We start from the raw sequence: 25,207 nt of genomic DNA on the forward strand, positions 1-25,207 counted from the left end.
TTCTTTCAGGCACATATCACATTTATTAACAGCACACGCACACAAAACGTAAATATTATCTAGGTTAAGCTAGAGATCAGTTTTACAGGTTAAAGTATGTCAAAATTCTTTAAAAAAAAAAACCCTCCAAGAATAAATTAATAATTTAAGGGATTAGCAATCCACAGTGATGAGAAAAATTAATAACCAGCGCAAATAGTGGCACCACAAGACGAACACAGACTGTACATTTTTTAAAAAGAATATCTTTTGTCCTAAAAAAACATTATTTTTATGAAATAAACACCCCTTTCCCCCCTCCCCGCAAAACCACCACATGTTGCAGAACACTCACAGCAAAGTACCAACACAGTAGAACAGTTCTTTGATGAGGCCCCCTGGGCAAACAGCCTCCTGGGCAAACGGCTCCTGTGACATTTATACATTTTCTGAGACATTTGCATTGATCTGTCAACTATGTGGAACCCTGGTTACATAAACCCTGGTTTCCGAAGATCTGAATTTGCTCTGTATCCCTGCAGCTCCCTTCTCAACACAGCCATGTATAAATAGCCCTTTCATTTAACTGAACACTTTTAGGCATCTCCTGGGCCCTTTTTGTTGTGAAGTAATAGTCTACTTCCTTTGTAAGACCCCATCCAGCTTGAACTGTGTGTGGTGGTGGGTTTGTTTTTCTTCTTCTAAAGATAAATAGCAACTTTGCATCAAGGCAGGGATGTGGGGAGGTGGGCGAGGCGGAGTCCTTTGAAAAGTCCCAGTGCCACGTGGGGCATGCAAGCACTCATAACCCACATGCTTTTGCGCATGGGATGTGAGTGCTTGCTCACCTCAAACAGCGGCAGCGCTTTTCAAAGGACTCTGGTGGAGAGACTTTGCCTCCCCACCCACCGCACGTCCCTGCGCCAAAGATCCCCTTTCTCTTTGCTGGAGACCCAACCTCTCTCTCAGGCTTTTGTGTGTGCTAGTTGCGGGGGTGGGGAGCCAGCAAGGACAAAACTAAAAGGGCATTTAATGTAACCTGCAGTTTGGTCCTTAGGTGGCAAGTCACTGAACAGAATGTGGCGGGGGGGGGGGCAGAGGAGAGGCGTTGCCATCAAAAACTGCAGTCAGCAGTACTGTCTATGACTACAAAACCCATGGTGCAGCTTTTCTAGGCATCCAGCCTCCCAGAGCCTCAGAATTTTTGCACTGGGAAGAGAAAAAGCTCCAATGAGCTTCATCGGCACATGAAGTGGAATGTGGTGATAGACTATACCACTTCAGGTTGCAGGTGGGGAATGCCATTTGTGAACATTACTCTTAGGAAAAAAGAAAAAAAAAGGTCCTGTTAAGTAAAATGACAAACAAAAACCTTGCATGTCAGGAACAGACATTCCAGCTCCCTTCTACTGTAATACTTACAGGTTTATTTTTCTCTCTCGAAACATAGGGGAGCATTCAGAAATGTAATCCCATCATCATCACCATCTGCTGTCTGTAAGGCACCCATTTCCACCTGTCACCAGCTACCAAAACGCTCCTGGGGAGCAACAACTGCACTGGAACAAAGCAAACCCGCCCTCTCCCTGGCTGTTCAGCACATGTTCCAGTCTGCTTTTTCTGGAGACTCGCTGCTGGCCATGCTAGGAACTGCTATGGTTGGGCCTCCCATAAAGAGCTGGTTGTTGGGACACCATTTGCACAAGCCACAGAGCCAGAATGCTTGGGCCTGATGCAGGCATTCTTGTATCGCACGTGGCATCCCTTCTTTCCGGTGCATAGGAAGAACACTTATCAGATCCCACACTGTAAGTGTCCTTACCCCCATAAGTGAGGCGGGGTGGGCAAAACTTGCGGGAGTGTCGCAGGCGAGACAATTCTTGTATTAGGAGACATTACCAGAGGGGAGAGAGGAAGAAGAGGTGCAGGCTCTTCAGTGGCATCAGTCCCTCTATGATGCTCTGAGGTTGGAATGGAAATGAATTAGACTGCAAAACGTAAGATTCCAGTGAACAAGCCATAGGACAAATCCATAGAAAGGGAAAGGAGAAAGGCCTGACTCATACACTCTGCAGGTGGCCAAAGGGCTGCTTCTCCCACAGCTTTTGTAATGACTGTCATGTGGGAAGGAAGCGCATTAGTGGAGCAGCGGGAGGGGGAAAATCAATGCTTAAGCACTCCCCCTGCTGCTCAGGTATCCTGTGACTTGGACCACACTCAGGCCTGGTGCTCGCTGAGGTGGTAATGCCATGCCTGGGCTGTATCGCTGCAACCTATGGGTTGGAGCTCATGTGGTGAATGCTCCTCCATAAAAAGAACATTCCTACACACAGAACGCTTAGTGTGTCAGGGAAAGCCTAGTCTCAAGCTCTCCTCCCTGACATCTGATTTTCTGTTTGGAGGATTTGGTTTTTAAATGCAAAAGTTTTAAGACAGGGGAGCCTCCCCATTCCCTCAGCCTGACGTAGCGCAGCCCAGACGCAGCTCTACCACCTCCATGCGAAGGAAGCTGGAGGGCGTCCAACAAGGGGCTTAAGTTTGTTTTCTTAAAGCTGTGGTTGCAAAAATGCAGATATCATAGGTAGCTTAATTTTCAAAATATCTCCTATTCCAAAAAATGGATAAATCTTTGAAAACTGGGGGAAACGCATGATGTTTCTGAAAGCAAACAAAATTTATTTTGAGTTCTCGCGTGTTGCTGATGAATCCAATGACATGCCTATTGAAGAAGGCAGTGGTAAATCTTCCATCCAGTGCAGTGAAGTCTGGTTCACTTTTGTCATTTGTTCCTTTTCTCTCCCCCCCCCCCCCAAATTTATTCACTGCATTTATTTATTCCATTTATTCCAACAGGAGGATTTCATTGCTTATCAAAGTGGCAGATAATTTTTACTCTTGCGTATTATGTTACGGCAGAACTTCAGAAAAGAGCAAGTCTTCTCTGTCCCAAGAAGATTCCACCATTTTGATTAATGCTTTTAACAGAGTTTGATTCAGCAAGACATGCTGTATTCTTTGCTTGTAATACTGGTGGTTGATGATGCACCAGTATAACTCCCTGACTGCGCCCTCTTTCATCAAACTTTGTTTCTCACAACACCCCTGTGAGGTAGGGGAAGTGAATATGTCACCTTTGTGTAGAGTCAAGTGCTGGCTGTGATTGCAAGGCCATCATAATCAAACAACCTGCTTGGCGTAAGACTCGCTGACCACCAGCGCTTCACAGGTTAACCCAAAGACACCAAAGCCCCCAGTGAGCCCCCAGCAGAATGAAGGGATGGGTAAGAGGCCCACAGAGAGCTTGAGGTGGATCTACTCTGCAAGAATGAAGGAAACAGAATGGGGAACTGATTTGAACAAAGTCAGGAAAAGAAAGAAAAGGAATGGAACAGGAGAGGATCCCCTTACTTCCCTTCACGGTGCTTAGACAACAGAAAGGGAGCAACATCAACTCGAAAACCCAAGAACAGAGTTGCTGCTGTATTTCATACAAAACAACGCCCAGAAAAAAATGTAGAGGGCAAAACTTGGCTGGTCTTCTGAGGCAATTAAGAAGATGGTTAGCAAGATCAGGTGGGTTTCACACATCTTGCCTAGACAACCAATGCAAGCTGGGAAAAGAAGTTGGGCAAAAGCTTTTCAGCCTAACCCACTACCTGACATGCTAGATTTCTATGAACAGGGAGAGTTTTTCACCCATACAAATTCAGTCATCCCCACCCCTAACATCCAGGAATCTGTTGTGGTCACATCCAGGTACAAGCTAATATTTCTGACCTAATTCTTGTTCTTGGTTCCTATAAATTGGTATTGGGGAAAGGAGAGTCTACCTGATACAATCTGGCATCAGAAAAACGGAATGAGATGTATAGGTCTTATACGCAAGACAGCCGCAGAGTTAATAGTCAGAAATTGATGACAGGGAGTCCATTCATTGGAATTCTCACCTGTGCCCCATCAGGTCTTACACAAATATGCAATGCCACGGTAGCAACTCATCACATTTGGGCCCAATCCTATCCAACTTCCCAGCATTGATGCAGCTGTGCCAATGGCACCTTGTAGTAGTGGGGGCAGTCATGGAGGCCTCCTCAAAGTAAAGGAAGATTTGTTCCCTTACTTCAGGAGCGCACTGTGGCTGTGTCAGTGCTGGAAAGTTGGTTAGGACTGGGCCATAAGTGATTTTGCTTATGTACCTTTAGGCCTCTGTGCAAGTGACTGGCAGGGAAGCATGGTGAGGTGCTACTACAGCTCTCTGTGCAAATTCTACTTAATGTCATTAGGTGAGCAGTAATAAGATAACTACAGAACTGAGTTACCATCCAATTGTTACTTCACTTAGTCAGAGGCAGAGGTACGGAGATATTAGGACTCTCCACGCACTTACTCTTTCATGATTCAGCATTAGCTCATTGGTTTTAATTCTTAAAGCAGCTGCCTTCCCTCTAGGGACAGCCAAACTGAAGTCGTTGCCTTGCTGCCAATGGTTCTCCCATTTTGCCACTCAGTGTGTAATTTTATTTCAAAATTTGGCTGCTTCAGAGATTCTGGTGGGCATCAACATGTAGGCTGTCCGGTGCTGGAAACAGAATCCGGAATTCGATAGATCTTTGGCCCAATCTGCCAGGGCTCTTCTTGCGTTCTTAAAGATTAATCTCATAAGTGGTCAGACACCGAACACTGCCGACTACTAAACACAGCTGAACACCAACAATCACATACTGTCAAACATCAAATGCCGAACTTCTAAATTACAGGATTCAAGATACATATATCAAATATTAGGTGGATATCAAAAATATGCAGATATTCAAAGAATATCTGGAGAAGATTCAGCACCAAAATTCAGAAAGAAGAATTTTGGAGACAATTATTATTATTATTATTTGGAGAAAATTAGTTTCAGCTCAAGCATACTACATTTTCAAGAAACTGATATATGCAAAATGAGCAGCCAAAAAGTTTCACTCCACTCTACCCCTCAAGGTAAACTCTTAAGTGCTTTTGGGACAAGAGTGCCTGCCTGTGATTGGCAAAGAATATTTACCAACATTTACAAGGGTTCTGCTGACAAACACAGTTAGAGCCACTGACCAGCCACGTTTGCTGTGGAAGTTTGGAAGGCAAGAAAGGGAGGTACGGGCGAGACAGCAGATTCCACCAGGCTGAATTCCCCTAAACTGTCTCCTCCTAACTTGAAGTTTGGCCCCAAGGAGGTCTGCAGAAGAGGCGACAACACAGTGACAGCAGGTATGGGATGTCTTCAGCAGTGGTTAAAAGCAGACCATATGGGGGTATCAAGAATCTCAGTATTGCTATATTGAATGTCACAGATATCCAGCGGCTCACCCACAACAGGAGGAGTCCTGGCACCTTTAGCTCTGGTGAACAGTATCAGCCACATCATCCCCTGAAGTTCAGTTTGCTTTCAAGCTTGGCTGCATCCCCAGACACACCTGCCCCGACAGTCCTTGCAGACTGGTGCTGGGTGGTCAGTAGAGTCTGGTTTCAGAAGGCTTCTGCTTTATCCTGGTTTGGCCCCACCTGTCATTGTTTTGTCACTTTGCTGGGCTCAGAAGACTGCCGCACATCAGTCCATTCCTGCATTGTGCTCTGCAAGGCTTGTGTCTTCTCTTTGTCGACTTGCACATAATCGACCTTTTCATCAGACGCAACAGATGATGTGGAGGGCTGTCCGTGGAAATGAAAGCACAGGAAGTGATTTGGTTGTCTATCAGTGTCAAAGTAGTAGAGACCTGCAGCCCATGGTTTGGCCGTTTGTTTAGATCAGGACCTTCCAATCCCTGGCCTGGCAGCCAGATCCAGGGTTTGGACTAGACTGTCCACCTTGTGAGTGGACCGTCCTGTTCCGCCGGGTTTCACCTTGTTTGGGAGACAGGGACACTCTGGGCAATTGTGTCTGCCCAGATGTTCTATCGTGCAGCCTTCTGGGATGCTGGGCAACAGATGCACTGCCCAGAGCATCCATGTCCCCCGAAAGATGTGAGAGTCATGTTGTGACCAAGTGAAATGGTAAGCTGTGGTCCAAGCAGGGACTGCATTTTTGTTACACAGCAGTTGTGAGTTGGGGGACTGCTGGATTAAATTAAGGGTCTTCAAACCTATGTGGGCCACATTGTATATTTACACATTTTCACAGGCAGAATAAAATCAGCTTTATATATATGGTGAAGGTAAGCAATGCACCAACGCAACGCAAAAATGCAATGCAATGCAAAAACGACGCTATTTCCTCACCACAGTTGTTTTAAAAGTCATTCTTGAAAAGTCAACATGCAGAAACCTGATTTGTTTTATCAGCCGGGGTCAGGTTAACATTGAACAATTATGGTTTGCTGGTCTTAAAGTGTTCTTAAAGACCTAGGTGACTGAAAGTGGTCTGAAAGTGGTCTTAAAGTGGTCTTAAAGACCCAGGTGACTGAAAGTGGTCTTAAAGTGGTCTTAAAGACCCAGGTGACTGAAAATAAGGGTCAGCCAGGCTGGCACCACTCTGGTTATATGGAACGTAGCAGACAGAACTGTAAGTGTTAACTTCCTGACCACATCGTTGGGGGAAAAAAATATTTTAAGTTGCTGTAGATTGGATAAAATCTTGTGGCAGGTCAGATGTGGCCCCCAGGCCATAGTTTGGAGACCCCTCAGCACTACCCCAAGGCTGCCTCACAAACAGTCCCACACAGTCAAGTTTGCATTGGGTGCCCAGAGGGGTGTGTGGCAGGAATTCAGTAGATACACTGATGCAACATCACTCAGCTTTGGCCAAAAGAGTGGACCTGTTCGGTAGCTGCGCAGTGTAATGATGTCACCTCTGGACATTTGGCGAGGACATCGTCATGTAATCAGTGAGGTCTCAGATTGCTGAACTCCATGAAGTGCAAAGCTCAGCTGGGTGGTGTGCAGCTGCACCCCTTAGTGGGAACTGGCTGCTAACTACTGCAGAGCTGGTTCAACCCTACGTGACTCCCACACTTCAGACACTCAGCATAAGCAGACATAAGAACAGCCCAGCCAGATCAGACCAAAGAATATCCACTTAGCCCAGCATCCTGTTTCAGTAGCCAGCCAGGTGGTTCTGGGAAGCCCATGAACAAGCATGAATTCAGAAACACGTAGTATTCAGAGGTAAGCTATCCTGTGAAGCGGGAGACTCTCCATTGATTGATTTATCCTCCACCCACCTAATTTACTCCTATTGAGTAATTTTCTCCCTACTGAGAAAGCAGATAGGTCAAAGGGTTTGTTGGACTGGGGGAGGGGGAGAGAAACATTTCTGGGAGTAGGCTGCAGGTTGTTTGGTTCAAGCAGAAAAGAGACATACCTTTCTATGAGGGCCAGGTGAGCTTGGCTGGAAGTCCAGGGCGAGGTAATCGACATTTCCTGTGCATTTTCTGGTGGCTGGGCTGTTAGTGCCACTGGGAATGGGCGATGCAGAGACTGGGTTTTGCTAAAAGCGGAACAAGGCAACCGAGAAGGAATTTGTAAAACGGGAAGAAAAATCATGATCAAGCAAGGTGTTCAAACTGGCATCTTAAGGATAAAAACACAAGGACTCAAGAAGAACGCTGCTGCATCAGCCCAAGGGGCCATCTAGTCTGGCAGCCTGCGTACGAGAGTGGCCAGCTAGCTGCTTTCAGGAAGCTTCCTGTCCCTACAAGAACTCACTGAGGGACACCTGTGTTGCTAGCTAATCCAAAGCGGAAGGAATGACTTGTGATGGAGTCACAGTTCCATCTTTGGTGCAGTCAATCTACCTGCTAGGATCAGGCTGGGGTATCACATCGCCTGGGTCTGGCAGTCAGAACGTGCCTCAGTTTCCCCTTGAGGAATCTGAGATTGAATGAGAAGCAGGTTGCACAAAGCATAGAATCCCGGGTGCTATAGGCTTACACTATAGTCTTTCAAGACTGAAGGTTGCCAACCAGACCATACCAGACCCGTTTTCCACTGAACACACTTCCCCATGAATAAAATAGAAATAACAGAGACCCACCTCACACAAGGTTGTTGGAAAGCTGAGCACGTTATTATGATTATCTCCATTGATTATGGAGCATTTTGCATATATCAAAGCTAAATATGAATGATTAATAATAATAGAAGTAAAATAGACATGCGTGCAACTCTTCTTAAAAGAGATGCCTTATATGAGTGAATTTAAAAGGCCTTTATAAACTTTCAGTGTATGTCTTCATTATCTTTGTTTGCTGTGTGTTTTAGGGCAGCAGTTCTCAAACTTTAGCATCAGGATCCAGTTTTTAGAATGACTCTGTCGGGACCCACCAGGAGTGATGTCAAGGCCGGAAACGACATCAAACAGGAAAATTTTTAACAATTTGAGGCTGCAATCCTGTCCAAACCTACCCAGAAGCCCCATTGACGATCATTGTTGAAAGCATATACACAGGAGCCTGTAACCTTACCCCAAATGCAAACAGATTTCATGGTAGCATCAAGTCTTATATGTTAAAAATAAATTATTGAAATAAAGGGGGATCCATCTGAAATTGGCTCATGACCCACCTAGTGGGTCCCGATACACAGTTTGAGAAACACTGTTTTAGGGTGTGTAATTGTGTTAGTGTACATTTAAAGTTATATGGGTTTGTGTTTGTTAAATTTAGTTGTCTTAATTAAAAAAAAGAAACAAAAAAGATGAGTGAATTTATTTTAAAAGGATACCTAGTTGATACGGAGAACAACAGATGAACAGACACAGACAAAAGTATAGAGGAGGAATCCAGGTGGTACCCAAATATGGATGCTGCAGAAACTTACCATGGCCACATAATTTTCTTCACTGTCTCCTGAGTCAGTGCTGGTGATGCTCTGTGTAGAGATGGGACGACAGTACTGGGAAAAGTTGGAGTTGAAAGTCTGGCTGTGGTTAGAATTGACAAGAAATACAAACAGTGCTGAGAATGTGTTTAGTCTCCAGGAAGCATCACTGCTACGGAGGAATGGGATTGGCAAGCTGAAGTCTTCCAATGTCTTCAAGCAGATAGGCAGGGTAGGGGCACAGGGTCAACAATCCACAGCTCCACATCGGGGCAATGGACCACAAGAGGGCGCAGTGCTCCACAACTGATATTCTCAGGACCCAACCATACAGTGAAGAGGTCTAGAACAGCCATGGGGAGGGCAGCATCAGTCCAAAACAAGACAGCTCAGAATTAAACACCTACTGGGTTGGCACTGCAGCTAGTATTGGACACTGAAGGTTGGAGCCCACCCAGGAACATGGTGGACATCATGTCTGGTTATTGGGAGGGACAATAGCTAAGTGGGAAAACACATGTTCCACCTGCAATACATTTAAATCCCAGCATCTCCAGCTTGAAAAGATCCCAGGTAGCAGGGCTGGGAAAGGTTCTGCTCGGAGAGCAGCAGCCAATCAAACAAAACTGGAGTAGATGGTCTAGTGCAGGGGTGTCCAAAGTTTTTGGCAGGAGGGCCACATCATCTCTCTGACACTACGTCGGGGGCCGGGTAAAGAAAGAATTAATTTACATTTAAAATTTGAATAAATTTACATAAGTTTACATAAATGAATATATTAGAGATAGAACTTATATGAATGAATGAAGGTCTTGCAATAGCTCAAGGCCTATAAAAAGCCTTGCACAAAGCAAGGCTGGCCTTTCCTTTGCTGACACTACTGTATCACAGACATTAAACAGCAAGCAGTGGAGGGAGCCCTCATCCCACAGCTCATGCAAAAAGGTCAAACAGTTGCCTTCACGCTGAGAGCAGTTGTGTTGGGCCAGTGCAGGCTGCAACAAATCTCAGGAGGGCCAGAGGCTCATTGGAGACTGGGGGCTCCCTGAGGGCCGCATTGAGAGGCCTCGAGGGCCGCATGTGGCCCCAGGGCCGGGGTTTGGGCACCCCTCGTCTAGTGGTCCAACTCAATATAAGACAGCCTCATTTGATCTTATGGCAACCCAATGCACTCAGTATCTGGTCATCCAACATCTTTGGAGTCTGATAACCTTGACATCTGGCAGTAAGGCAAGCTTGCACCGAGGGAGCCTGGGAAGTCTCTACCCAGCTACTGAGCCACTTGGAGAACATCCCTGTGGGCCAGGAAAGAGTGAAACAATATTGTTCATAACTTTGAATCTAAGAACATAAGAACATAAGAACAGCCCCACTGGATCAGGCCATAGGCCCATCTAGTCCAGCTTCCTGTATCTCACAGCGGCCCACCAAATGCCCCAGGGAGCACACCAGATAACAAGAGACCTCGTCCTGGTGCTCTCCCCTACATCTGGCATTCTGACTTAACCCATTCCTAAAATCAGGAGGTTGCGCATACACATCATGGCTTGTACCCCATAATGGATTTTTCCTCCAGAAACTCGTCCAATCCCCTTTTAAAGGCGTCTAGGCTAGACGCCAGCAACACATCCTGTGGCAAGGAGTTCCACAGACTGACCACGCGCTGAGTAAAGAAATATTTTCTTTTGTCTGTCCTAACCCGCCCAACACTCAATTTTAGTGGATGTCCCCTGGTTCTGGTATTATGTGAGAGTGTAAAGAGCATCTCCCTATCCACTCTGTCCATCCCCTGCATAATTTTGTATGTCTCAATCATGTCCCCCCTCAAGCGTCTCTTTTCTAGGCTGAAGAGGCCCAAACGCCGTAGCCTTTCCTCATAAGGAAGGTGCCCCAGCCCCGTAATCAGCTTAGTCGCTCTCTTTTGCACCTTCTCCATTTCCACTATGTCTTTTTTGAGATGCGGCGACCAGAACTGGACACAATACTCCAGGTGTGGCCTTACCATCGATTTGTACAACGGCATTATAATATTAGCCGTTTTGTTCTCAATACCCTTCCTAATGATCCCAAGCATAGAATTGGCCTTCTTCACTGCCGCCGCACATTGGGTCGACACTTTCATCGACCTGTCCACCACCACCCCAAGATCTCTCTCCTGATCTGTCACAGACAGCTCAGAACCCATCAGCCTATATCTAAAGTTTTGATTTTTTGCCCCAATGTGCATGACTTTACACTTACTGACATTGAAGCGCATCTGCCATTTTGCTGCCCATTCTGCCAGTCTGGAGAGATCCTTCTGGAGCTCCTCATAATCACTTCTGGTCTTTACCACTCGGAAAAGTTTGGTGTCGTCTGCAAACTTAGCCACTTCACTGCTCAACCCTGTCTCCAGGTCATTTATGAAGAGGTTGAAAAGCACCGGTCCCAGGACAGATCCTTGGGGCACACCGCTTTTCACCTCTCTCCATTGTGAAAATTGCCCATTGACACCCACTCTCTGCTTCCTGGCCTCCAACCAGTTCTCAATCCATGAGAGGACCTGTCCTCTAATTCCCTGACTGTGGAGTTTTTTCAGTAGCCTTTGGTGAGGGACCGTGTCAAATGCCTTCTGAAAGTCCAGATATATAATGTCCACGGGTTCTCCCGCATCCACATGCCTGTTGACCTTTTCAAAGAATTCTATAAGGTTTGTGAGGCAAGACTTACCCTTACAGAAGCCATGCTGACTCTCCCTCAGCAAGGCCTGTTCGTCTATGTGTTTTGAGATCCTATCTTTGATGAGGCATTCCATCATCTTACCCGGTATGGATGTTAGGCTGACCGGCCTATAGTTTCCCGGGTCCCCCCTCTTTCCCTTTTTAAAAATAGGCGTGACATTTGCTATCCTCCAATCTTCTGGTACCGTGGCTGTTTTGAGGGACAAGTTGCATACCTTAGTCAAGAGATCTGCAACTTCATTCTACAATTCCTTAATAACCCTTGGGTGTATGCCATCAGGGCCCGGTGACTTATTGATCTTTAATTTATCAATGAGGTCTGAAACATCTTCTCTTTTAACCTCTATCTGACTTAACTCCTCGGTCAGGAGGGGCCGTTCGGGCAGCGGTATCTGCCCGAGGTCTTCTGCCGTGAAGACAGATGCAAAGAACTCATTTAATTTCTCTGCCATCTCTAAGTCTCCTTTTATCTCCCCTTTCCCTCCCTCACCATCCAGAGGGCCAACCGCTTCTCTGGCGGGTTTCCTGCTTCTAACATATTTGAAGAAGCTTTTATTATTCCCCTTAATGTTGCTGGCCATGCGTTCCTCATAGTCTCGCTTGGCCTCCCCTATCACCTTCTTACATTTCTTTTGCCACAGTTTATGTTCCTTTTTATTCTCTTCATTAGGGCAAGACTTCCATTTACGGAAGGAAGCTTCCTTGCCCTTCACAGCCTCTCTAACTTGGCTGGTTAGCCATGCGGGCACTCTCCTGGATTTAGTGGAACCCTTCTTTCTTTGCGGTATACACCTCTGCTGGGCCTCTATTACTGTTGTTTTAAGCAGCCTCCATGCACTCTGGAGAGACTGGACTCTTTTTACCCTCCCTTTCAACCTCCTCCTAACCAGCCTCCTCATTTGAGGGAAGTCCGCCCGTCGGAAGTCAAGGGTTTTTGTTAGAGATTTGCCTGGTATTCTTCCCCCAACGTGCACGTCAAAACGGATCGCAGCATGATCACTGTTCCCCAATGGCTCAGTAACGTTTACATCTCTAACCAGGTCCTGCGTACCGCACAAAATTAAATCCAGAGTCACCTGTCCTCTGGTGGGCTCCTTGACTAGCTGATCTAAGCCACAGTCATTTAGCACGTCAAGAAATCCGGTTTCCTTATCGTGACCAGAACACAAATTGACCCAGTCAATATGAGGATAATTGAAGTCCCCCATGATTACAACCCTGTCCCTCCTTGTCACCTCCCTGATCTGTTTCCTCATTTCAAGGTCCCCATCAGATTTCTGGTCTGGAGGACGATAGCACACCCCCAGTATTACATTGCTGCACAAGCCTGGTAATTTAACCCACAGAGATTCTACGGTGGAGTCGGACCCACCTTCAATCTCTACTGTGCTGGATTCTATCCCTTCCTTAACATAAAGGGCCACCCCACCTCCAACACGCCCCTGCCTGTCCCTCCTGTAGAGTTTATAGCCCGGGATTGCGGTATCCCACTGATTCTCCGCATTCCACCAGGTTTCCGTTATGCCCACTATGTCAATATTTTCCCTTGTCACCAGACATTCCAGTTCTCCCACCTTTGCTCGTAGACTTCGGGCATTCGCATAAAAGCATTTATACACGGAATGCCCCAGGATGGGCTGCTTATTCGCTCCTTTGTCCCCGCATCCTCTCATTGTGCCAAACCGTCTATCACATCCCATCACCCTACCTTTCCCAATTTCTTCTCCTACCCTGCCTTTGTCTTGTTGTTCTCTAACCTCCCCATCCTCATCCCATAGGGATGAGGAGTCCCGAACCGGATGCCCCTCGGCTCCTGTTGGCCTTCCCCCAGGGATCAGTTTAAAAGCTGCTCTGCCACCTTTTTAATGTTATGCGCCAGCAGTCTGGTTCCATTCTGGTTCAAATGGAGCCCGTCCCTCTTGTACAGGCCCCGCTTGTCCCAAAACGTTCCCCAGTGCCTAACGAATCTAAACCCCTCCTCCCTACACCACCGTCTCATCCACGCATTGAGACCCCTGATCTCCGCCTGCCTAGCTGGCCCTGCGCGTGGAACAGGTAGCACTTCAGAGAACGCTACCTTTGAGGTCCTGGCTTTCAGCTTCCTGCCTAAAAGCCTAAATTTGGCCTCCAGGACCTCCCAGCTACACTTGCCCACATCGTTGGTGCCGACATGCACCACAGCCGCTACCTCTCCCCCAGCACTGTCTACTAGCCTGTCTAGACGAGAAGTGATGTCCGCAACCTTCGCACCAGGCAGGCAAGTCACCATGCGGTCCTCACATCCGTCGCAAACCCCCCTCTCTATGTTTCTAATAATCGAATCCCCCACTACAAGAAGCCCCCGACCCCCCTCCCGCCGAGGAGTATCCCGAGTGCGCTCGGATACGGGCCCATCCCCTGGAGAAGGGGTCCCCCCTAGGGGATTGTTTCCCTCCTCTCCAGGATGACGTCCTCCAGTCCCGAGACTTCCCACCCGGGCAGCCGAGGAGCTGCACGCCTCTTGAAGCCAGGAAGTTGAATCTCACTCCCTCTTGAAGCCAGGAAGTTTCTTTGCTTCCACAATGCCACCATTCCAAAATATTATGGCTAGATATACTTTTCAGTACATTTAGAGCCATAAGGATTCACTTAAGAACTGTTTCATTTTGAGACCCAAGCTTGGTGTGTGACCAGTGATGGGAGGGATTTTTTTTTTTTAAACAACTGAAAAATGCCCAACTTCATACCCAGGCCTGGACCAGGATTTAGTGACTGGTGATTTGAAGGGAAGTTCATCGATAACTGTGTTGTTTCTCAGGTCCAGAGGTGTTGGCTTTGCTGGAATATAAAGGAAGATGAATCAGTGTTGAGCAACTATTTATTGAACTTTTTTTTTCCCACCAGGGAACAAACCCCCATGTTTCTCTTGGAAGTAATTGATGAATTAAAACATAGATACCGATGAGCATAATCCAGATGGATGCATGAGATTTTATGCATGAAGCTCTCCAAAGTGCGCAATATACATGTCACCACCATTATTTAGGCTAAGAATCCTGCACAAAGCCCCCCCCCAGCAACATTTGCAATTGCGAACCACACAGTGAGAACCAGGGAAGTCCACTGCAAACAAGGGGCTTCAGAATGCTTAATGTTGTGTTGGATTATGGCCATTGACTAAAGTCAGAAGTCGACCCTATGACAGAGGTGCAGCTGCCACTGAAAACAGTGTTTCTGCATCCCTTCTCCACAAGAAGATACAAAACATAGGTTAGGATAGGACACCACCATGTGCTGAATTTTCCCTACGCCAGCTCCATTCCATTGGCTTCAGTGTGATGAAGTGAGTAAAACTTGTGAGTAAAACAAAAACTTTTTGTTTTAAACAAAACAAAAACAGTCAAAACAGTCTGTACAAAAAAATACAAAACAGTTTAAAAACAGTCAAAAACTCACAAAAACTTGTGAGTAAAACAAAAAACTATGGGTTTTGTATTACTAAGCAACTTGGGAGAGTTGGAGCATGACCTGCAGGGGTCCCTGCATCTGCCAGCCTGTCTTGCTATCGGTGGTGTAACTATGTTGGCAGCCTTCAGTCTCGAAAGATGCACTGCTGAAACAGAGACGCCAGCGTTGGTTCGGTCATGTCGTGAGAATGGATGATGGCCAGATCCCAAAGGATCTCCTCTATGGAGAACTCGTGCAAGGAAAGCGTCCTACAGGTAGAGCACAGCTGCGATACAAGGACATCTGCAAGAGGGATCTGAAGACCTTAGGAGTGGACCTCAACAAGTGGGAAACCCTGGCCTCTGAGCGGCCTGCTTGGAGGCAGGCTGTGCAGCATGGCCTTTCCCAGTTTGAAGAGACACTTGGCCAACAGTCTGAGGCTAAGAGGCAAAGAAGGAAGGCCCATAGCCAGGAAGACAGACCAGGGACAGCCTGCACTTGCTCCCAGTGTGGAAGGGATTGTCACTCCCGGATTGGCCTTTTCTGCCACACTAGACGCTGTTCCAGAACCACCTTTCAGAGCGCGATACCATAGTCTTTTGAGACTGAAGGTTGCCAACAACAAGGGAAGTGGATGCACTTTCTTTGCTTAATTTGAAGCGAGAGGGTTCATGCACAGCCCTTTGAGGTTAGCTGGTTCTTGCACCTTTACTGAGAAAGAGAGGGACAGAGGAAGCATCCGTGCATGCGTTTCCTTACCTTTGCGATCAGGTTTGAGGTTGCGATTGACGGGTGGGGGTTGAATCTCACTCATCCGCCTGTGAGGCTGGGAACTGCTGCTGCCTTTGTGAAGTGGGAAGGTCGAAGAGGCCAGCCCCATCAAGTCGAGGTGGTGCGGTCCAGGGCTCATGGGGATGTAGGGGTTCTGGGAGTTGTCATTTGATCTCTCTGTGTGGAGCAGGATCGAGGAGCCGGGGTTCATGGGGACGTAGTTGTCCTCAGAGTCAGCACTGTGAGAGCGAGCCACGGTGGCCTTGCTTTGCTGGGAAGCAAACAGAAGTCCACATTTAATCACATCCGGGTTATCCAGAGTTAACGGGCCATAAGAAAGTGTTGCAAGAACGCAACAATGCAGCATTGTATCCTGACAATCCCAGCTATAAGTGTTTGTTTTAAAGAAACCACATTTCAAGACCTGCTGAGAGCAGCTTGAAAATACAAAAGAAGGGCCTGGTATAAATAACCTCAGAAGATTAAGGGCCAAATTCTATCCAACTTTCCAGTGCCGGTGCAGCTGTGCCAATGCGTGGGGAGGCAGTCACAGAGGCCTCCTCAAGGTACGGGAACGTTTGTTCCCTTACCTTGGGGCTGCATTGCGGCTGCACCAGTGCTGGAAAGTTGGATAGGACTGGACTCTAAGCAGGTAGAGATCGGAAGGGAGAAAGTGGAGCAGGATTTCCAGGGACCAGGTGATGGAGCTTCAGTAACATGGCACAGTTTGGTATCTTGTCCTACATCTCCTGGTGGGTAATTTTATTTCATATTTTATTTTATTTCAGTTATTAATCAAGCATTAATAGCTTACCGGATATGAGCTGAGTCCCACATTCACAGACTCAGCTGAGTGCAACACAGTGCCGCTGCTGTGCTGGGGATATTCATACGTCTCACAAGAAGAAGCTGAAATAAATGACATTAAAGTGATAGTCCACAGACTTGTCCAGGTATTCAAATCAATGAGTTGCCCCTATTGCCTTGAAGATGAAGGAAAGCTGGAACAGATCTTAAGCTTCTGTTGCGTGAACACCTTGTGTCCCACCCCAGCAAGGAACCTGAGCTGAGACTTATTATTTTATTTATTTATCACATTTTTATACCGCCCTACCTCCAAAGAGCTCAGGGCGGTGTACACAACTGCTCCCCTCCTTTTGCCCTCACAACAACCCTGTGAGGTAGGTGAGGCTGAGAGAAAGCGACTGGCCCAAGGTCACCCAGGAAGCTTTGTGGCTGAGGGGGGCTTTGAACCTGGATCTTCCAGGTCTGAGTCCACCTCCCAAACCACTACACCACCTCCTGACATTCACCAGCAGCTTCTTCCCAGCCACTGAAGAGGGTTAAGGGCATTACATTTACCTCGGTGCAGCCTGCAGTTCTCCACTGCCGGTAATGTGTTTCTCCTGGGAATGGTAGCAGCAGCTGGATCCATGCCTAGGCCTTCACCATCCAGCAGTCGCTGTTGAGGGCTGCCCCACCGCGGCTCTGCCTGCCCTGGCTTGGGAGGCCGTGGGGGAGGTGGGGCAGCAGCAGACGTTTCATTGGAGCCCACTGCCAGGGCATTGTGGTTCTTGTCCAGCGTGAATGTCCTTGGAATCTGATATATGGACAAAGGAGTCCCAGGGACATCATAAGAGTCTGTGGAAAGTTCTCCAAAGTCCTTGCAAAGGGTATTGTTGGGGGTTTTAAACGTATAGACCTCCTCACTGTCTGTTTCAGAGCCCGTGAGGCTTGATTTAGTGTGGGCGTAGCATCCAAAGCTCCTTGGAAGGTCATACGCACTATCCCTGAGCTCTGAATTGTGCCTGCTTGGCTTGGGCAAACTGTAGAAGCCATGGACCTGACCACCCATCCCGTTCACGCAGTGTCCATTCCCCTGAGAGAGCTTCTGAACTGATGGGTCGCTTCTCATGAAGAACGAGGACCTTGTGGCCTGAGAAAAACTAGCACTCCTAAAAGAAGAGTAAAAAAAAAAAAAGAACAACCCTGGTCACTTGAGATTGCACATGTAGATATAGCTAAACCATGGACTGTAGCTCATTTAATCTTCAGTCTCTTTGGGTAACTTGGGAAATGTAGTTCTACGAAGAGCAGACAGGGATCTCTAACAGAATTCTCAGCACAGAGCTTCACCAAATCACATTCCACAACTGTGGAAAGATCTTCTTCAAAAGCCCTTCGGTCTCAGGTTTGGTGGGTGGTGATCAAAGAATGGTCCCTCCAGCAACGTACTCATTAATTATGTCTTATTTCAGGGGTGCGCGCTGGGGAGGGCCTGGACCCGATCCACGTATAAGTGAATCCACGGATGCAGGATCTGTGGATAAGGGCCCCCCCCGGATATGCTGCCTTTCTTCTGTGGTAGAACTCATGGTGGCAGATGTAAGCCTCTGAGATAGTCCCTCATCAAAGCACTGACCTAATCACCATGTTCTGCATCAGAGAGACAGTTGCATCACATATTTCAGACCATAGCCTGGGACCCTCTGTTCTTTCCAGGGACCATCACCTGACACCCATTTTCCATTTATTCTGTATACATTTCTGCCAAGGTTTTCAAGGTCTAGTTTTACTAAGTTCTATTGCTTTAATTCTATTTCTCTATCAGGACAGACAATTGAAAATAAATAAACATAGCATGACAACATGTCTTAATATATTTTGCCGTAAGTTCCATGAAGATCACAATGGAAGGATATCACTCAATCTCTTAATTAATTAGTACAGGAGGAAAAAAAACTCAGTGTGAATTTAATCATTTTTACGTTGTTTTCAGTTCTTACCAAGGAGGAACCCAATGGAAGCTTCAAGAAACCTCAGAGTTTAACATAAGAACATAAGAAGAGCACCGCTGGATCAGGCCAAAGGCCCATCTAGTCCAGCTTCCTGTATCTCACAGCAGCCCACCAAATGCTCCAGGGAGCACACAAGCCAACAGACACAACCTGCATCCTGGTGCCCTCCCCTGCATCTGGCAATCTGAGATAGCCTGCCTCGAAAACCAGGAGCTTGCACATACTTATTATAACTTGTAACCTGTGATGAACTTTTCCTCCAGAAATTTGTCCAATCCCCTCTTAAAGTTCCCCAGAATACATCAGCAATGCAATCCAAAGAGGGTGACTTTGCCCAAGAAATTTAACTTCTTTGCCCAAGACTGCTTTAATTGTATCGTGCTTTTTTCATCAATAGATGGCACTGTGTATCGAGTGTTAACAGAATACTTCATCTGCATGGCGGAGACTGTTCCTTCTTGTTACCAAACACTGCCCTGTCCTTTTGTGAAATAACCAGTAAGGAAAAACATGTGTTGTGTTGAAGGGACAGAATTTGCTTCTCGCTGTTTGTTTCGGGGGGGGGGGGGTGTGATTCTCCCAAGGTCCAGCAAAAATGGTGGTGGGGAAGGTTATTCCATGTGACAATGATACTCATTTTTCTCTTTTCTTATACGTATATGTGCAACACAGACTGCCATTCATTCATTCCCCAAGATGTCTCAGCACTCTTTCCAAATGACGATCTCAAGGATTTTTTTTTTGTGGGGAAGACAGAGTGGCAACAGAAGGAGCCCCAAAGGTGCATAAGAAAGGTTTGTTCTTTTTAGTCCCAATGCACCTCAAGTGGGCAAGGATAAAAGAAAGTGTCCTTCTTTATTTTACCCTCTGCATTCTACCTTGTGATCAAACAAAAGGCTGAAAGCATCCACTCAAAATGCCTTGGGTCTCACAATAACACACATCTCCAGTGCACCTTTCAGGTTTTTCTCTCCTTTTGCTTCTGCAGAGTAGACACGACCCAATCCAATGGGCACATGACACCACTGGAACAAGTGTTCCGGCAGCACTGGGCATTTTCTGGCTGCTGCAACAGGTGACTTGCCAGAGCACATGGCCTGACCACAGCAGCGAGTGCCATGTGACCACCTGTGCACACCAGCAGACGACAGATGCCTGACAGCCCTGGTGAGTGACTGCAGGGGGTGGAAGGGAGGAAGGGGTGAACAGAACAGAGTGGCAACAGGGACATGGAGGAGGGCAGACTGGGAAGGGGGCAGGTTTGGCATCAGGGGTATTCACCAAATCCAACCTACCTTCCTGGCCTCAATCAGTCTTCAGAGGTCCACATGGAGTTGTGCTAGCAGATCGGAGTAAACTTGGTGGTGTAGACCTCCCTGCCTCCCTCCCGGCCCCTGTGCAACCTTACCTGAGGTGGCAGGGGTCCGGCATCCAAAGCCGTGTGGGCTCGTCCATTTGCTGCTTTTGGTGGCGGCCAGGATATGTTCTCAGGCAGAGTCGTGTTTGCGACAGCCACAAAGCTTGTCATGCCAGTAGGACAAACGTTCTGCCATCATAATGCACCATTATGACTGGGCCTTTCAATAAAGGGTTGTGCCATTGGTGTAGTAATGGAAAATGCCATTTTCTTGTTTTTAATGTTTAGCTGTATGGATATAAATCATTTTAACTAACTGATATTAACACGTACATTGCTTCCATGGCAGGTAGGGTTCTCTAAGTAATCAATGACAAGGATGATGAAAAAGCGTGCCTCTGAGCATGTGCAAGAGAAACAAAGAAAAACCACTGCCAGCCCTTGTGCAGAGAAACAGGGAAGGGGAAATGGTCCCCAGACATGGATCTTTTAGCACATCAAGGACCCCAACCACTCTACCTGGTATTTTCTGACTTCCTGCTCATGCATTGGTGTAAGAAGAGATAGTCTTGCGGGGCACTGGCAGAGAGGGTCGTCCGGATATGATTAGTAGGCGAATCGAAAGTGAAGAGGGTGGGTTGGCTGGAGTGAGAGGGAGCCGACGATTTCCGTTCTCGCAGCAATCGCTGGTTGGAGCTGCTCAGCTCCGCTGGGGACGAGCGCGGACCATGACTCATCACAGGAATGTTTCTTAAAGAGTCTGCAGGAGAAGAATCAGAGAGTTATTATTAATTGCTATTATCATTAGTTGTGGCACAGATCCATAATGCTTTAAGAAGCTCCAACGTAACCAACAGAAGTACACTTTGCTAGAGACCCTCTTAAGAACATCTTAACGTAAGGACAGTGTTGATGGATCAGGCCAAATATCCATCACATCCAGTATCCTGTTTCCCATGCAGGCTCACTAGGAACATCTTCAAAGCTCACACGAAGAGCGTGAAGAAAAACACTTCACTTCTGTTGCCCCTTCCAACCATCTGTATTCAGAGGTGTACCAGACCTGAATGTTTCACAGAGACCTCATGACGAATAGCCAGCAATAGATCAATATCCTCCATGAATTGATTCAACTCTTTAAAAGCCCATCTAGGCTAGCGACCATCACCACAATCTACGACAGCAGATTCCATACATCAATCTGGGCTGAAGTCCTTCCTTTTGTCTTTCCTGAATCTACATTAGCCAGAACCTTTTCACAGCACACAGGGAACCCCTAGTAGACACCCTGTGATTTCTCAGCAGGCAGACCAATGTGGATGTTCAGAAAGTTTGAAAACCGCTGCTGCACATCATCTGAGATGACATTTCTTCAAAGAGGCTGGCTCAGAATTTCCAGCTGAGTCTTCCACGTTTGCTGATGAATGAGCTTTTTTTCCATGTTTGCTCTCACAGCGAGGAACTGAGGAAAGGCGCCACTTGCTAACAGCACTTAAAGCTTTTTAAAGAATATTATTCAGTCTGTGCCACTTGGTGTGAGGTCTAAAGTGCCTTCCTATAAAGCATGGTCTGAATATCACATACATTTAAACTGCTCCAAATGGGCACCCATCCTTTCCTGAACAAAGGGCCAGTCCTAACCAACTTTCCAGCACTGGCATAGCTGTGCTAGTGGGGCATCTGCTGCACCCTGCAGCTGGGGGGGGGCAGTCGCGGAGGCCTCCTCAAAGTAGGGCAACGTTTGTTCCCTTACCTCAGAGTTGCATTGCCCTTATGTCAGTGCTGGAAAATTGGTTAGGATTGCGACCTAAGGCAATAATAAAGCATGTGTACAGTGTTGGCTTGGTCATGTCGTGAGAATGGATGATGGCCGGATCCCAAAGGATCTCCTCTATGGAGAACTCGTGCAAGGAAAGCGCCCTACAGGTAGACCACAGCTGCGATCCAAGGACATCTGCAAGAGGGATCTGAAGGCCTTAGGAGTGGACCTCAACAGGTGGGAAACCCTGGCCTCTGAGCGGCCCGCTTGGAGGCAAGCTGTGCAGCATGGCCTTTCCCAGTTTGAAGAGACACTTGGCCAACAGACTGAGGCTAAGAGGCAAAGAAGGAAGGCCCATAGCCAGGGAGAAAGACCAGGGACAGACTGCACTTGCTGCCAGTGTGGAAGGGATTGTCACTCCCGAATCGGCCTTTTCAGCCACACTAGACGCTGTTCCAGAACCACCTTTCAGAGCGCGATACCAGAGTCTTTCGAGAATGAAGGTTGCCAATACAATAATACAGTGTTGCCTGTAGGATGACTAGGAGGGGGAATGAGCCTCAGTGCCTAGAGACATCAGTGTTACCTGTCATGGGTCCACTCACACTGCCCCCCAAGACTGTTTCACAAATATCCCCCCTCCACTGGTTTTGACAACTGTTTGGCAGTAGTGCTTCATCCATCCATTGGTGGGCATGATCCAGTGGTATCACTAGCCATGTTGGCAACCTTCAGTCTCGAAAGACTCTGGTATCGCGCTCTGAATGGTGGTTCTGGAACAGCGTCTAGTGTGGCTGAAAAGGCCGATTCGGGAGTGACAATCCCTTCCACACTGGGAGCAAGTGCAGTCTGTCCCTGGTCTGTCTCCCTGGCTATGGGCCTTCCTTCTTTTCCTCTTAGCCTCAGACTGTTGGCCAAGTGTCTCTTCAAACTGGGAAAGGCCATGCTGCACAGCCTGCCTCCAAGTGGGCCGCTCAGAGGCCAGGGTTTCCCACTTAGTGGTATCACTAGGGCTTGCATTACCCGGTACAGGAGGCCAGCATGTCACCCCTATGATGGACTTTCTCCCATGCAGTGGATAAAGCAATGCTCTGGGTGGTAGGCATAGTGATGTACCATCGTCTCACACCTGCTGGATTTTTGGCTATAACTTTTGATAGAATTGAGATATTTCAACAGTCTGTTTCACTGCATTCTGCATGAAATTGCACATCAATTGATATATAACATGATGGCATTCTTTGAAAATACCAAGATTTCAAAAAATTGGGTGAGTTGTGGTGTGTGTCCCCGTCCCCCCCACGCTGTTACCCAGTGCAGCTGCACCCACCTAGTGACGTCACTGCATAGACCTGGTCTGTTTAGAGATTTTTGTGTCTGTATCTGTTTTAGGACTCAATGAAGCAGATTCACAAACTCATTGGTTTTGGTACACCCCATCTCTCCCTCCCCAAAACTGCTAAGCAGGTGCTGGCTTGAAAGAAGTATGGGGGGGGGGGTTTGCTTTCTGCTGCCCCATTACCCCACCCCAGAGGATTGAAGTAAGTTCTCACTAGAGAATGTCTGAACTAAGCCTTCAGTAAATACAAAACACTAACGCCATCTCTTCTGCACAAAGTGATTTGTCAGACTCTTACACAGGGCTGAAAAATAAAAATGGATTGTCTCCCGTGTTTCCTCCTCCTCCTCCTTCCTTAGCACACCACAAGTTTCTATTAAGACAGAAAAAGGAACATTAATATAAGCCAATACATGGGGCTGACTAGCTGGTTTGTGCCCGAGCGCATAACTGATCAATATTTAACATTAACCTTAAGGTTGTCAGCGAGAGATTAAGGAGAAAAGTTTGCTCTTTGTGTAGCTTGTTGTAGGGATGGATTACACACAGAGGCCTCAAATTCCACACTTTGGAGGACAGAAAGCCACTTAGCAGCACATTACACAATCAGAATAAGCAGTCACATTTTCATACGTGTGCTTGCATGGGGTGATTTATTCTGACAGCAAAACACAGACATGGGAGGGCTGAAGAAAGATGGGCAGTTATAAAATTCTGTCCTGCCCCTTATGCAGTCAAACAAAAGAATCCTTGGTTCTTTTGTATGCTTGGATTTATTATTTGGGAATATTCCTTAGATATCTTCAGCTATATCTGTTAGCAGAGAGAGAGAGAGAGAGAGAGAGAGAGAGAGAGAGAGAGAGAGAGAGAGAGAGAGAGAGAGAGATCTGAGGACTCTCAGAAGTCATAGTCAGAAAATTGCACATTGCAATTGTTTTCTCAGAGTTATATTTTACATGCCAACCAATGAAGGATTTTAAAATCATATTTATAGAATATAAGCAATTGCTGATAACAGTAATTATGACTTATTTGCTTATATTCCTTCACCTTTTGTTGAAGGAGCTCAGTATGGAACAGACAGTTCTCTTCCCAGGGAGGGTGCCTGATTTGGTGTCACCCAGTAAGCTTCATGGTAGTGGAAGAATTTGAATCTGAGTCTCCCCAGCCCTAGTCCTCCATGCTAACTGCTATACCACACTGGCTCACAACGTTGGATAATTTAAGCATGGGTCATTACCTGATGCAGTGAGAACACCCAAGTGGAGATTCCGCATAATAACAAAGCCCTAACTTCAGAGACTTGTGTCAGAGGGCAACCCTCATCAGCAGTAGCTGTGTCTCCAGACAAAATGGAAAAGCCCCCTCCCCATCCTCAGAGATGGGGAATACTTCCTCCCCCAAGCTAGCAGTTGTGTTGGAAATGGTGGGAGAAAGCAATTAATCAAGCCTGCTCCTAGCTGTATTGTCTCTTCCTGTTCTTTGTTTCTTGGCCGTGGGGATGGGCTTGTCCATAACAATAAAGCACATGCTTTGCACACAGAACATTCCAGGCTCAATTTCCAGGTAAAAAGATCAGGTAGCACACCTTGAAAAAGACCTCTGCCTGCCAAAGATCCTATAGAGTTGGGCAAGTGTGAGATGGCAACACAAGGCTAGATAAACCATTGGTCTGACTCAGGTTAACTTAGCTTCACCGATTTCCCATGTTCAAATATAGAGACACCAAGGGCGCAATCCTAACCAACTTTCCAGCACTGGCATAGCTGTGCCAGTGGGGCATGTGCTGCATCCTGCAGTTGGGGAGAGGTCATGGAGGCCTCCACAAAGTAAGGCAATGTTTGATCCCTTACTTCAGATTTGCATTGTCCTTACCTCAGTGCTGGAAAGTTGGTTAGGATTGAGTCCCAAATCACCTATTTAATTCAACCAGTCTGGAAATGATCTGAAACATCCAAATATAAAGCCATAACAGACAAACAAGCTACATGGGGGAATACACAGTGACTTGGGGTTGGGAAAGACCTCTGAATGACCATTTCCACTATAGGGCTTCGCTAGTGTCATTTTTGACTCACTGACAAGCAGGAGTCTGAAACAAAGAGCGAGGTCGACTTAAAGAAAGGCTAATTTCTCCACGCTTGTCTTTGTTACAGTGAACACATAAAAGGACAATGGGTGGGGGGGTGGACAGAGAATGTGGGGAGGGCCCCCCTTTCAGCAAACTCCAGTAAAAGCCTGCCGCTCACCCAAGGGAGGCTA

The 25,207-nt window shown here is 47.0% G+C and overlaps 1 protein-coding gene across 3 annotated transcripts in view; it reads right to left on the reverse strand.

The window, feature by feature from the left end:
* The window catches only part of GAB2 (GRB2 associated binding protein 2), a 154,623-nt gene continuing 129,416 nt past the window's right edge, over positions 1–25,207 (reverse strand). For all 3 annotated transcript variants that reach the window (XM_066620563.1, XM_066620564.1, XM_066620565.1), the window contains 8 exons: positions 20,367–20,607; positions 17,055–17,647; positions 16,507–16,601; positions 15,681–15,963; positions 14,222–14,312; positions 8,776–8,878; positions 7,319–7,444; positions 1–5,670 (listed from right to left, as the gene is read on the reverse strand). In XM_066620563.1, the coding sequence (XP_066476660.1) occupies positions 5,527–5,670; positions 7,319–7,444; positions 8,776–8,878; positions 14,222–14,312; positions 15,681–15,963; positions 16,507–16,601; positions 17,055–17,647; positions 20,367–20,607 (1,676 nt within the window). In that variant the 3' untranslated portion in view covers positions 1–5,526. The remainder of the gene's footprint in view (positions 5,671–7,318; positions 7,445–8,775; positions 8,879–14,221; positions 14,313–15,680; positions 15,964–16,506; positions 16,602–17,054; positions 17,648–20,366; positions 20,608–25,207) is intronic.

Source organism: Tiliqua scincoides, chromosome 3 (genome assembly GCF_035046505.1).
Source record: "Tiliqua scincoides isolate rTilSci1 chromosome 3, rTilSci1.hap2, whole genome shotgun sequence".
NCBI classification, from domain to species: domain Eukaryota; kingdom Metazoa; phylum Chordata; class Lepidosauria; order Squamata; family Scincidae; genus Tiliqua; species Tiliqua scincoides.